Raw genomic sequence first — 14,832 nt, forward strand, 5'->3', positions numbered from 1 at the left:
ACACGTTTAAAAGAAACTATTGGTCAAAACTTGCACACGGCTCTCTTGTAACTCTGGCTGGGGTTGCAGGCAGCGGAATGTTAATAAGTATGGCTATTTTTGGTAGTAGCCGCTCGGAACAGTTTCTTTACCACTAACCCCTATGACAATGAGCCAGGCTAGTTGTGAGGCTGATTTTTTTTTTTTTTAATTTAAGTAATACGAGGAATTGCAAAGCTAGTTTTGATTTTTCGTTAAAGGGCACAGGGCAACCCAGCAGTATTTCTGGAATGTTCTAAGGGGGACTTAATCTTAATTATACCGATGGCAATTTCTCCAGGCTAAACCTTTTGTTAACATAGTACACCTAATTGCCACAAAATGCGGCATGGACAAACGAGAGCGCCGCAGGTTCTCTACCTCCCCGGGACCCAAGCGGTTGAGTTTGCCTGGGGGCCTCTACCATGAATGCAGCGTTCGCGGCTCCGTTCCCGCGGCCGGCCGTCGCCTTCTCTCTCGTTTCCCAGCGGCAGCGCCCACCTGTGAGGCGGGGACCAGGAGCTCAGGATCCCGCCGCGCTCTCCCGGGAACCGGGACCGCGCTGTCAGGCGACCCGGGACCCGGGAGGAAGACCCCCGCAGCCCGGAGTTGGGGGATGGCCTCAGCAGAGGCCCGGACAGGCGACCGGAAGTGGCCGGCACGGGGGTCAGCGGGGGTCCCGGGTCGCAGTGACCCGCGCGCTTCCCACACCCCTGGCAGCGGCCTCCGCGTCGCTGGTACTTCGCGCGTCCATCCCAGGCACTGGGGCTTCGCCACAGCCTGCTGAGCTCTGGGGGTAGCGCCGCGGCGCCCGCGGCATCCGCCCTCGCAGGCACCCCACTAGCGGACGAGGGATCCCTCGCAGCCCACTGTGGCCGGGGAAGAAGGGCTTCCTGGAAACCTCTCGGTAGAATGTTTTTCCTGTAAGTGCAGAACCATCACGAAGAGCATAAATAGATTTTTTTTTTAATTTGTCCAAGGCAGCGCTGGAGTCCGCAACAGAATCCAGATTCTCCCGTATTCCCGCAACAGTGCACTCGACGCCGGCGCTCCCGAGAAAGCATTCCACTCGCCGGCCAGGGTTTCAGATCCAGGCAGAGCGCACAGCGGTTTATTTTGAAATGCGACACAGATCAGTATTTTATGAATACATCTTATGACTACATGAACATTATCAGGTAAAAACAGCTTTCAAATGCATGCGTAGAAAGTTAAGCATAGTCTTTGAACTCCTTATTTCTAAATATACAAAAAATACATTTAAATTATATAATTTTAGTGAATCAAAGACTTATAAAATTACAATTTTGGTTTTGACAACATAGAAAAAATACAAAAATGATTATATAGACGGTTGTATAATTTTTTACCCAAATTTCAAAGGAGCATTGACTTTTGATGTTTTATAATGCTTTATCTGCAACTCAGAATTGAAAATAATTTGCAGGTTGCACCCCATCAGTGCCAATCTTTTATTACAAATGAGTAATCAAAACAACAAGTGAGAGAGAAAATGAGGGCCGTCCCAACCTCGTGTCAGGGGCACCTCCCAGTGCGGGAGGCCGGGGCCTTTGATAAGGGCTGGTGCTGGTACAGGGGAGGCTAGCGCCCGGGCCTCCGCACAGGGCACCCGGCATGATGTAGGCCAGCAGCTTTCCCCGGCAGGCGCCTCTGGGAATCCTTTGTCCGCAGCAGGCATGTGGGACGGCACTCAGGTGGGGAGCTGGGAAGAGGCTGCCTTTGACCGTGCCCTCACACAAACTGCTAAGGCTGACCTAGTGCCCAGCAAGCACTGCTTGGGCTCACAGGCTCCTGGCTCACGCCTAGGAGCTGTGCCATTGGGTGGGGTCCTGCATTCTCAAAGACCACCACCAGAGCTGGAGAAAGGAATTAGAGAGAGGGGACGCGCGGCCAGGGAGAGGTGGCCGAGGTCGCCACGCCGCGTCCCAGGGTCTCCCACAGGAATGGTAACTGTGGATGCACAGAAATACACACTCGGGCTGCGAACCTTTTGGAGAAGGAAGTTGTTTGCTGTGCTCATTGCCAAAGTTCAATTTGATGCAACGCCTCTGTTTGCAATACAATGTTTTTCATACACAGTGACAAATTATAACACAGAGGCCCGAATACAACCCCCCAAGTCCTGCAATCCTGGAAAACCTACTCTTCCCCACCCCATCTCATCTTCTAGAACTATTCCAGAAATAACTGACAAAAGATCTTAACCAAATAAAGTAATACGGCTGCTATAACCCAAGTTGATTCTATCTTACAGTAGAAATACACTTTGGAAGAATAAAAAGGAAAGAAAAAGCATGAAAAATAACTTTTCTTACATATTTTATCTACCAAATACAAGAATAGATTCTAATCTCAACACACCTAACTTAGGAGTGCTGACTTTCCCAAGAACTTTAATGTTCAATTCAAAAATAATTTATTACACTCCTGCCTGCATTAATTTTTCAAGCTTCTATGAAAATAAGCATTTAAAAATTTAGTTTTCCATTATGACATTCTTTTGATATGAACAATTACACTTTAAATGACAGCTACTCAGTAAGCTAGAATTTTAAAGTCTTAAAGATCCCCCCCCCCCCCCGCCCCAGAAGCAAAAAAGAGGCTGGGGGTGGGGTGGGGCTCAGCTCCATGAAGAGATCCTGTGTTAAAATCTGTGCGTCTGCGCTTGGCTTCACGTTTTCATCCAGCTCTCGGAGGGGCTCTGGCCACGTGGCTGGGCAGCGGACTGGTCTGCAGACGCTCCTGTCTGCGTCCACACAACTTCTCTCTGGTGGCTGTTCCAGCGTGCGGGGGTGACACTGCTTCTAGCGCATGGCTGCCCGCCTGAAACATTTCACTGTCTCGGAGTTTAAAACTTGGTGAGAATGAACACAGGATCATAATTAGAAAAAGTATCCAAACAGAAGAGTGAGAGAAAACTGAAAACTGTGGTGTGTAAACCCATTCCTGAATAGTCCTCCAGGCATCACTAAAGAAAAATGTTTAGTTACATTAATTTTTTTTTACCTACTTGAAAGGCAGAGAGAGAGAGAGAGAGAGAGAGAGAGAGAGAGAGAGAGAAACTTCCATCTGTTGGTTCACTCCCCAAACACCCACCATAGTGAGGGCTGGGCCAGGTCGGAGCCAGGAGCCACAGCTCCATCCAGCTCTCTCACATGGGCGGCAGGAGCCTCCACACTTGAACTACTACTTGCTGCCTCCCAGAATGCATTAGCAGAAGCTGGACTGGACGTAGGGCAGTCTGGTCTCACCTGCTGCGCTACAGTGCCCGCCCCAGACACCACTGCTAAAGCAACACCTTCTGTGTGTTTTCACACTCGTGTGTGTTCCCTACTCGAGTGTGACTAGATTGGCTTCAGGCCCATACATGAGATGTGCTGACTGGCAGACATCACTCAGAGGTGTTCTGGGAGGGGACCTGGGAGGGTACTTGACACTGACTGGGGAGCTTCCCTTTCTGAGGACTGTCCTTGTGTTACAAGATGGTTGAGGCTGAGCTCCAGAAAGGCAGGCTCCTTAGGATGCCCACGTACTTACTAAATTCAAGCACATTTCTCAGTGGCAGGCAGTAAGGACTCAACTGAAAACAAACAACAGGGTTCAAGTTGTTTTCTGACTATGGGCACTCCCCCAAAACTTCACAGGCAGGGGCGTTTTAGAATTCATTCGCAGGGGGAGGGGGAGGGGAGGGAGGAGGGGTCCCAGCCAAGACTTCAGAGCATTCCAGAGAACAGAGTTTGCTGCTTCAAAAATACAAATAGTTTCCAGCATGCAGTCAAGCACTTTGCAAAAGGAACGCTGAACACGCTGCAGACTGAAACGCGGCCGTGCTGCAAGCTTGGGGCGTCAGGACTCAGACGGGAACTCTCAAGCACTTAGGTCACCGGCCCTTACTTCTCAGCTCCAGGAAGGACACGGGAGGCTGTACACGCCAGATCCCTTTCTCCTGCTGCCATAAAGCCTGGGGGCTTCTGGGGGAAGCAGCATGCCGAGATGGACCGTTCAGAATGTTTTACCTAACAGCCTTCTACATATTTTTGTTTTTGTTTTTGTTTTTCTTATAAAATCCCAGTCCCCTGTGACACTGGACTCTTGTTTCTAATATTTTAAAAATAGTTCTTACTTATTTTCTATGAAACATATTGGGAACTCAAAAAGTCTGCAGCATTTTTTGATCATTGAAGTTGTGTTTTTGGGAGGGAAGGGGGAGTTGCAGACGGCAGGAACTATTCAAATTTCTTGTGCTCTTCAGGATGAGAGAGGACCTTTCTTCTCTGGTGTATCATGTGGAAGTACAACTGGGGGAAAACTGGAAGGAAAGGAGAGAACTGGTTAGAGGGATTATTTACAACTGCATGTTCTATTTAAAGCACACGGGCTCAGGTCCTCACTGCCCCTCGGACGGCTTTCTTGTCCAGCGACCAAAGAAGGCAACGAAGAGGAAGGGTGGGGTGTGTGGGGGACAGGGAGACTTACCCTCTCCTGCCCTGGCCTAGGGGGAAGCCAGCGTGGAGCCCAGGCATGGACACTGCCGCCGCCACCAGGACTGGTCTAGAAGCCTCAGAGCGCCAACCAATACTGCTTACCCTCTTTCAGACTCCAGTCCTACTGTTCTGGTAAATTCCACAAAAACTCGGGGAGGAGTTCTGGGGATGGAGGAGGAGCTTGAGCCCCAGGAGGGCGAGCAGCTGGCCCGGGGTCTCACAGCAAATCATGGCCGAGTCAGAACCCTCCTTCACCATGACTGTTACAAGGTGGCGGGGAGTGCAACAGCATTTGGGCTGAACCAACTACGCCTGGTGTGGGTGTCAGCAAAGCCCTATGGAAATAAGCCAGGGCCTGGAGTCTTCTGTTTGCAGGCTCTGTAGAAAAGTCCCAGGTCTCCATCTAACGGGGTGGTGCCCCCTCTCTAGGGAGCATCTGGAAATGAGGGGAAGGGTCATAGGCATTCAGCATACGGGGCCAGGGACACCAGAGCATCCTGCAGTGTGCCACAGCCCCCCACAGCGAAGGAAGGGCCCACCCAAAATGCCCATGACTTTTGCCAGCAGACAAATGGCGGTGTGGGTGCCCTGGCCTCCGCAGCACACCTGCAGACTACAGTGCGCGCACCGAGCACCGTGCAGACACCGGCAGCTGAGGCATGCGGGGCTCCCCACCCCGACAACTGCTCTGCTCCCAGCTTTGTAAACAGCACCCTGTATCTGGGGGAGGTGACGACTCTCACTGCCAACCATCCCCTGGCACTTTCTTCCTTTCAAACAGGTTCCAAGTTGGCCACACTTCAAATTCTCCTCCCAAGGGTCTCTGGATCCCACAACCCAGGGGAGGCCAGCGCGGAGCTCTCCCTCCGCTGGCTGTCTCCAGACATCCAACTCCACAGTGAGAGGGCTATTTTGGTATGAAAGTCAGGAAATCTGGCAAGCTCTAGGATCTGAAAACTGGAAGCAAGGATATAATTATACCATAGAGAATGCTAATTGTCATCATCTAGAAACGGGCTGGTGACATTTCTCTAGATTGGCTCCGGTGAAGGGACACGGTGAGCCAAGGACACTGAGGAGTCCCCACTGGCGGGCTCAGTGTACACGGCAGGTGCACAAGGCTCGTGTGGCCTCCCAGCCAGCCCACAGGCATGAGAGGACATTGCCTAAAGCTGTCCGCTAGGCCTGCTGCGGCAACTAAAGCTTCGTGTCCACCGGCAGAGGCCTGTCCCCAGGCTCAGAGGCCAGGAGTGGGGGCAGATGAGCCGCTTCCATCCATTTACATCGCACACAGGCTCCTCAGGGCCCAAGAGAGGAATGGGTGTGGGGGCCAGTGTCTGGGGGCGCTCGGGCCACTCCCCACAGTCTGCCTGTGACTTCCGGGTGGCCAGAATGTGGACACTGCTTCCGCTGGAATGTCCACGTGCTCAGGCTGAACCCCAATATAATGGCTAAAACTACTCCAGATGCTTCCGTACTATTTTTAACTATTCGGGGCTACACTGAGGACATACGCTAAGAAAATCTCAACCCACCAGAGCATTCTACCTTCTGCTCTCCTGATTGAGGACTCAGAGTATGGAGCTGTGGTGCTTGCCTGGGCGGCTGTCTGTGTGCTGGAGGTGCGGTGGGCCCTTCTCTACCATGTCGGGAGAGCGGGCCTGGGAGGCGAGGGGCTTGCAGTCACTGACAGTCTGCAGAGAGCCAGCCTCGCTGGGCCCTCCCCCGGGTTAGTGTTTCTCAACCTTTCTTTTTGGCCCCTTCCCCCACTAGCAATTTTCACCAATTGCAGGGGAAATGTAAACCAGACTGACATGCCTACTGTGTACTGCAGACGCTGCATCGTATGGACACTGTACACCCTGCAGGGGAATCAGAGGTGGAGAGAAGCCCCTTGCCAGGACCCAAAGGACCCCAATACGAGAACTCTCGCCCCAAAGCTCATGAGCCAGGACCTGGGCAACATGTGCAACAATGATCAGGAGCATAAAGGGTGTTATTTTATATAATAAGTGCGCATCACCAGCTTCCCACTGAAGAAGAGTAAAAGCACCATAAGCTGCAGAAAGAAAACCAGATTTGGGGCAGGAGGCCGCACATCAATGGCACCTTCTCCTTCTTCTTACAAATGCAGTGATGGAAAGTTGGGAATGTACAGTGGTCTGCAATGAGCTGTACAAGCTGGTCTCAGCGTTAACAACCTGCAGAGCTAACTTGTTCAGGGCAGGAGGCTCGGGCCAGAAGCACAGGGTGCGGCAGATACAAATGATGATTTGCAGCAAGAGGTACGGTCTGCGCCGCCACCTTGGGCCTGGGGTGCGGTGGGGAGTCGGGGATTCGCAGTGACTCTTTCGGAGTGCCTGGGTTTGAATCCTGGCTCCGCTCCTGATGCCAGCTCTCTGCTAATATGCACCCTGGGAAGCAGCAGGCAACGGCTCAAGTGCCAGGGTTCCTGCCACCCACATGGAAGACCCCACTGAGTTCTGGGCCCCTGACTTTAGCCTGGTCCAGCCCAGCTGTTGTGAGCATTTGGTTAGAAAAATGAGCAGATGGAAGATCTCTCTGTTTCTGTGTGTCTGTCAGTCTCTCTCTCTCTCTCACCATCTTTCAAATAAATAAGAAGAAAATACATTAGCTTTGAGCCGAGCCAAGCTGTCTTACCTATAGGAGGCTGTGACTGGGAGAAAGATGGACCGCAGGTAACAAAAGCAGAGCTTGGTCGGGAGGAAAGTCCTGCCCTGGTCCCTAAGAGATGGCTGCCCCGAGGGCTGTGCACTCTCTCTGCTCCCTCTCTTTCCAGGGCGAGAAGGAAAACCTCATAGAACCGCAATCCTGTCATCTTGAGAGGGCCTCGTCACTAACACCGAAGGTCAGCAGGCTCAGCTGCTAGGGCACAAGCAGGTGCACACAGACTGTGCTGCCCCTTCTTCTTCTTCTTTTTTAAAAAAAGATTTATTTATTTGAGAGGCAGAATTACAGACAGAGAGGAAAGACAGAGAAAGGTCTTCCATCTGCTGGTTCACTCCCCACATGGCTGCAACGACCAGAGCTGAGCTGATCTGAAGCCAGGAGCCAGGAGGTTCTTCCAGGTCTCCCATGTGGGTGCAGGGGCCCAAGAACCTGGGCCATCTTCTACTGCTTTCCCAGGCCATAGCAGAGAGCTGGATTGGCAGAGGAGCTGCCAGGACTTGAACGGGCACCCATATGGGATGCCAGCACTGCAGGGAAGGCTTAGCCCATTACGCCACAGCACCAGCCCCAGGTTGCCCCTTCTTAGCTTGGAATTCTGGAGGGACATGGAGATGGCGAATCCCAGGTGTGTGTCAGTGCAGAGGACCCTTCTTTTTCCCCTTAATTAAAGATTTATTTATTTACTTCAGTTATAGAGAGAAAGGAAGAGACAGAGACAGAGTGATCTTCCATCTGCTAGCTCATTCCCCAGGTGGCCGCTATGGCCAGGGCTGAGCCAGACAAAAGCCAGGAACCAGGAGTTTCATCCAGGTCTCCCAAACATGTGGGCCACCTCCTGCTGCTTTTCTCAAGGCATTAGCAGGGAGCTGGATTGGAAGTGGAGCAGCCAGGACTCAAACTGGCGCCCATATGGGATGCTGGCACCACAGGTGGCAGCTGGACCCTTGAAGGCCCTTCCTAGGGGTTTGATTTCATGGTACTCTTCCAATCTCTTTCCTGGTCACCCGATACGGTACTTCTCCCCTCATCATTCAACAACTGCGCTGAATTCAGAGACACACTATGGTGCCCTTGAGACAGCAGGTGTTACTCCAGGTGTGGCAGAACTACAACCACACATTGTTCTCTAGAGACGAGAGAAGACAGAACTCAAAGGAAACCAAACTAGAAACGCAAAAAACTATGTTAATTTTTATTAAAGTTTTAGAATCCTCTATACCTACCCTTTGTTTGAAAATTAACTACTGTTTCATTCGATGACAGATGGCCTTTAGCCACCATGGTTCCAGCACTAAAGGGAGGGGACTTGATAATGAAAAAAAAGTGGAAAATGAATCATGAAGCAGAACTGTGACCAAGACCGTCTCCAAGATAAACGTTCACATGAAATCTGAACGTAGTTTTCCCCTCACAATGCACGAAATGCAATTTTCCACAGAGGGACACAAACATGTCGCTTATGATTGTTAGGATGATTCACTGAGAATGCTGTGGGCTGAAGAAAAATCCAAGTCTGTGTGAATTTAGCTTGAGGTTTGGGGAAGAATATAGCATCCTTTACCAACTAAAATAAGATTCAGAGTTACAACGGCTACAGAAATAGCAAAATGAGAAGAAACACCAACACTCTCCGTCCTTGGTATAATGAGATCCCTTTGGTACACAGAGATCAATCACAGGACTTACAACTGAACATCAGAATCCAAGAAAAGGACTACACTCGGCTTGGGCCAACAGGACGCAGCCCCCATGCGAGCATCCGCCACCTCTTCCTCTGTCCCCGGGGGCCCTAGGCCGCTGGATTAGCCGCAGAGTTAGATGCCAGCAGTGCTACCAGAGCGCCTGGGAACCATCCTGAAGAGGACACTTCGTCCCATTCAGATGGCCTTAGTGCTCAACGGGAAAGGGAGAGGCATGGAGAGAACAAATCTATTTTTATTTTGTTATTTGTTTCCAGTTAACTACCAACCTCTTACAATGAAGTAAACTGTCTATTTTGATACGGTAAGCAATGCAAACATCTTTCTACAATGTTTTTCACGTATCACAATAAGCACTTCTCAAGAGACAGAAAGATAAACTCAAGGGAATGTCTTTAATGGCTTTTCTGTTTTCCAGTCAGTACCCGCCCCCCCATCCTGCTAGTCATGGCTCCAAACCCACGCACCGACAAGGGCTGCATTTGGCAGCTGCACTGAGAAGGGTTCATCTTCAGTCAATGATTACCAGGGAGAATCCTCTTTGACAGCATTCAAAATCAAAACCAAAGCATTCTCAATAAGTCAGACTTACTCTGACTTGGATGTGATGCAAACCCAATCAGAGACACTTCTTTAGTCATGGTAGTGCCATTGTTTTCAAACTGGAAGTAAATACTTGCAGGAGTGTTTACTTACTTGGAATGTAGGAGATCATGATCAGAATCAGGAATGCATAGTAGTCAAAGGAGAAGTTGTACTTGTTAGGTAAGCTGATGGAGTAGAGGCCAGCCTGCCTGACGAAGGGCAGCGCCGCGTAGATGGTGAGCAGCTCTCCTGACACCCCCATTGGGTACAGCACAATGAAAAGTGTGTACCTGAAACAAGACAAGATGAAACCACTCACTCACCACCCACACACAAGGCCAGCTTTATCTCCCAATCGGCACTGGTCTTTCAGAAAGCTCCTGTTGATGCCTTTTTCCTGTGGACCTGCTGCTTAGATTCAGCTTTTACAAGCTAGTTTCTGAAAAGGGCTCATAGCAGATATATGCTTCTGGATGTTCTGAAACAAAAAGGTGATGTGGAATGCTGGCAAAGCAGAGGTACAGGCTGGTGCTGTGGTGTAGTGGGTAAAGCCACCGGCTGCAATGCCGGCATCCCATATGGGCGCTGGTTCTAGTCCCGGCTGCTCCGCTTCCAATCTAGCTCTCTGTTATGGCCTGGGAAAGCAGTATAAAATGGCCCAAGTCCTTGGGGTCCTGCACCTGCATGGGAGAAGCTCCTGGCTCATAGCTTTGGATTGGCACAGCTCCAGCTGTTGTGGCCAACTGGGGAATGAACCAGTGGATGGAAGACCTCTCTCTGCCTCTCCTCTCTCTGTGTAACTCTTTCAAATAAATAAATTAATCTTAAAAAGAAAGCAGAGGTAAACAGAGCCATGCTGATGGTTCTTGTCCTGGGGGGTGATGGGGCGGGGTTGGTAGGGGTGGGAGGCACTGGAATGGCTACAACACACAGCCAGTCTGGTCTGTGGACTGAGAGAAGTGCATGTGAAAAATGAAGTGTGCTCTAATTTAGAACATTCATTTAAAATTCTTAACAGCTTTGGGTCATTACGTGATTTTCCAATTATAAAAACCCCACAACTGACTGTCACATGGGAGCAGTTACTACCCCATGGAACTATCTGGAAGCTCTTTGGAGACAGAAGTATGGCTGCTAAAGGGATCACTAGCTCAGACGCTATGAAGGCTTTGACAGCTCATGGCTTATGACAAGCACTGGACTCTAAATTTCTAGGCGTGGGAATTTTGCTGGGACATCTACAAAGATGAAGGGAAGACACATTTCCCCACTGCGAACGAGGAGAGTGGAAAAGGAGGAATCTCTCCTAGGCCAACAACGGACAAAAGCTCTTCCTCCAACAGTAAAATCAGGGCGTGGTGGCAGATGGCTTCACCAAGGCTGTCCCCATCTCCCCTTTTCCTGATAAAGACGTTTATTGCAAAAAGAAAGTGATAAAAATAAAGGAGCTCTCATACTCGAAATGTCAGCAACAACTGGATTATGTCCCTAATTTAACCATCAAATTGGTAAACTGTCCAGGAACCAGTCTGCCTTCTCCAGAGGGAGGCAATTTAGCCCCAAGGACAACGTGGAGCCTTCTACTTTGTCACTCCTCCCTGGCTCCCTACTCCCCATCCCCTGTGGTCTTTTCCAGTTTCAGAAATCCGTTCACAGCTGCCTCATGGACTAGTTAAGACAAACCGATGCACTATTAACCTTTTATCTAACTCATAGTCACTTTTGCTGGGGGGGGGGGGGATGAAATAAAAATAAAATTGATAAGCTCACACTGCTACGGTGATATTTATTATTAACTAAAAATTAACTTAAGAGTCATATAGGCTCTTGGCAACATTGAGACTAGAAAAACTGAACTAGGTCCAAAAAAATCATGTCAGAAGCTTATCAGTAAAATTTACTATAGACAACAAAGGGATTTTACATCAAATCTCTATTGAATAATTTAATCTTATTGATTCCAATAAAAGTAACTTAAGTGAAATGTAGAAAATTTAAAACAGTGTTTCTATTAATTAGAGGTTGGTAGAGCCCCTTATGATGAATCTACACACCAGATTTCTACCCAACCTGTCTCAGATAATTTTAGTTTTAGAAACTTGGAGGCAGTGTTTAGGCCATATAGGGCAATGCAGTGGTGGACGATGGCAAGAGTTAGTCTTGGTCCCAAGGACTTGTTACCTGGCCCACTTGATGAGGTAAGGCAGATGGTTCAATAGACTGAAGGTATAAAAAGAGTAGCGGATAATTTCTGTGATTGTCCAGGCAATGACAAACAGGAGGACACTGTCTTCACTCTGCACCTGAAGGAAAGGGAAAACAAAAACAGTAGCAAACATCTAAGAAATGTTAACCAGGGGCCCTCCCTGCACAGCAGGAAAGAACTTCCCAGCAATGAGAAGTGACAACGGTTGTGTGGAGTCAAGTGGGGAGGGTTGGAAGTCCTGACCCGTGAGGACAACTCAAAGAGCTGGAGCCTACAGGAAGAAACGGACTTGGCAGACTTGGCGACTGACTCCCTGCCTGTTCCTTCCTCTGCTACCTGAAGCCAGGGACGGGGACGGGAGGGAGATGAGGTTAGTGGGAATAAGAGCAGTTAAGGAGGGAGGGTGGGAGGGCAAATTGGTTAGAAGCTTGGGATCCATTATGGAGCATTTCAATGTGTTTGCATGACAACCAGGAATCCAAGGAGATTTCAAAGAAGCGGAATAGAATGATTAAAGCATAGCTGAGCGAGAGGTGAGTTCACTGAGTGGGAAGAATCCCAGTGAGGTGAGGGTGTGAGACTAGGCCTGAGCTCCACTCCCGGACCAGTACAGGCGCTCCCATGCTGGCCACAGGAGGCAGCTAGGGCCAGAGGGCTCTGGCGTTCTCAGCCTCCTCCGAAGCTGTTTTTAGGCTGAAAAAAACAATGACCTTTCTAAAGAAGCCCTTAGGGGCTTTTTAAGGAGATGTTCTTGTACATGGAAATTTATGCTGCAGCACTAACTTCCAGCAGCTCCCCCATCCCACCCCAGCTGAGTTCATTGCAGGGCGTCTTTGTGCTCGATAATCAGCAGTAAGAAACAACCTTGCACCCCAGTTCACTCCAGGAGTTGGATGTGAACAAAAAAGTGACCACTTGATAAACCCACCAAACCTCAACCACAAGAGGGACTTTGTGTCTCCTGACACACTAAGACAGCAAGGGTCTGGCACCCTAGCCCTAACTTGCTTCCTTCCATTTGCGATGTTAATAGTTTTAGCACTTATATTCTTTCTGAGAAAGTGTACATGGAGCGATCCACCTACACAATGAAGTAAGTCGTCATTTACATAGCTATTAACTAAATTGCTCTGACAAAGAACTTCATAAATGCATAGTTACTATTCTCTAAAAATAATAAGAATCTTATACTGTCAAGAGCAAGAGTACTTTTTGTTTCCCTGGGCTTTTCTGTTAGTCAAATTAAGGTAAAAGCTAAACACCTTTAAAGCTTTCATGTTGAGATTTTTCAGTGTGTCCCTGTCTATACGAACACATCATTTCTGAGTGCACTTTGCTCTGTGATGTGTTTTGTAACCCTCTTCACCTCAAGATGACGGGTCCTTGTAGCTGTGGCTGAAGCTTTGCCCGAAGATCTCCAGGCTGTACTAGGGACGTTCCTCTAATGTTCTGTGCTGCAATCATCTTGAAAGCACCGAGTGTGTTTTATTCATTTTTTGTTTTCCAAAAGCACGCTGTGCTTTTCACAAGTAGGAGCTCAATAAGTACTTGTGGAGCAAGGGAATTCAGTCCGCATCAGGTCACTCACAGACGCAGTTCCCTTCCTTTTGGTGCCCCACAGCTGGTCCTCTGCAGTGTTAGAGACCCTCAAACAGACAGGTAACCAGCAAGCAGCCCCCCTCCCCATCCCCCAGCTCTGTCGTAGCCTTGAGGCATGGCCTGCAAGGCTGCACTGGGGCAGACTAGTCTTCTGCTCCCACAGTCCAGCTGTGAAGACCACTTCATACATCTTTCTTTTTTTTTTTTAAAGACTGGATTGTGAGAAATCACCATTTTCAGATCAATAGGAAATGTAACACTGTTATCAAGAATGGACTTAAGGGGAGGACATTGTGGTGCGGCAGGTTAAGCCACTGCTTGGGATAACTGTGTCCCATACTGGAGTGCCAGTTTGAGTGGCAGCTACTCTGCTTCTGATCCAGCTTCCTCCAAAGGCCCATGGGAAGGCAGTGGATGACAGACCAAGTACTTGGGTCTTTGCCACCCATGTGGGAGGTCTGGATGGAGCTCCTGGCTCCTGGCCCAGTCCTGGCAGCTGCAGGCATTTGGAGAGTGACCCAGCAGATGAAAGCGTGCGCTCTCCCTTTCTCTGCACAGGGTATGTCTTCTGCTTCCTCTGTCACTCTGCCTTTCAGATAAATAAATCTTTCAAAAGGGGGAGGGACTTGGTTAAAACCAGAGGTCAATATCATCTCATTTGCAGATAATTATTCAATAACACAAAATAAGGGCAAAATGTAATGGGTGGGTTCCATAATCAGTAAGATCAATGAGGCTCCAACAGACATTTGTACACTCATGTTTACATCACTACATGTCCCTCCAGGGATGACGAATGAATTAACAATGTATGGTGTATATAATGGGCTACTATTCAACCTCAGACAGGAAGTGAATTCTGACACACGCTGCAGCACGATGAACCTTGAAGATGCTATGCTAAGTGAACTATGCCAGTAGCAAAAAGACAGAGACTGTATGTTTCCACTTAAATGAGGCACCTAGAGCAGTCAAGTTCAGGACAGAAGGTGGCTAGGATGGGGTGGGGTCAGATAAGAAATTATGTTTAACTGGTATAGAATTTCACTTTGAGAAGGTGAAAAATGTTCTGGGGATGGACAATATATAGTGATAGTTGTACGACAGCAGGAATGTACTTCATGCGCCTGGACTGCACTTAAGAATGGTGGAAATGGGGTAGGCATTTGGCACAGTGGTTGAAACACTGGGACGTCAGCATGTCGTGTTACAGTATTGGGGGTCAAGTTCTGATTCTGCTTCTGATTCCAGCCTGCTGCTAATGCACAACTGGGGGGCAGCAGGCGAGGGCTCAAGGAGGGCCCCTGCCACCCCCTTGAAGACCCAGACCGAGCTCTGGGCTCCTGTCTTCAGTTTGGCTCAGCTGCTGCTTTTGTGGACATTCAGAGTGTGAATCAGCAGGTGGGAGAGCTTTCTGTCTGTATCTTTGTCTCTGTTCTTCAAAAAAACAAAAGGTAAGTTTTACATTATGTATGTTTTACCACAAGAAAAAACATTTAAAAATAACCCTCAGTAAGATTAAATTTAA

At 49.0% G+C, this 14,832-nt stretch overlaps 1 protein-coding gene across 1 annotated transcript in view; it reads right to left on the reverse strand.

Moving 5' to 3' along the window:
- Nucleotides 1-1,100: 1,100 nt before the first annotated feature.
- HACD2 (3-hydroxyacyl-CoA dehydratase 2) overlaps nucleotides 1,101-14,832 on the reverse strand; it is a 98,927-nt gene continuing 85,195 nt past the window's right edge. The window contains exons 5-7 of the mRNA XM_002716611.5: nucleotides 11,681-11,802; nucleotides 9,611-9,789; nucleotides 1,101-4,348 (exon numbers count right to left, since the gene is read on the reverse strand). Coding sequence (XP_002716657.1) covers nucleotides 4,266-4,348; nucleotides 9,611-9,789; nucleotides 11,681-11,802 — 384 coding nt within the window. The 3' untranslated portion in view covers nucleotides 1,101-4,265. The remainder of the gene's footprint in view (nucleotides 4,349-9,610; nucleotides 9,790-11,680; nucleotides 11,803-14,832) is intronic.

The sequence above is a fragment of the Oryctolagus cuniculus genome, chromosome 4 (genome assembly GCF_964237555.1).
Source record: "Oryctolagus cuniculus chromosome 4, mOryCun1.1, whole genome shotgun sequence".
In the NCBI taxonomy this organism is placed as follows: Eukaryota; Metazoa; Chordata; class Mammalia; order Lagomorpha; family Leporidae; genus Oryctolagus; species Oryctolagus cuniculus.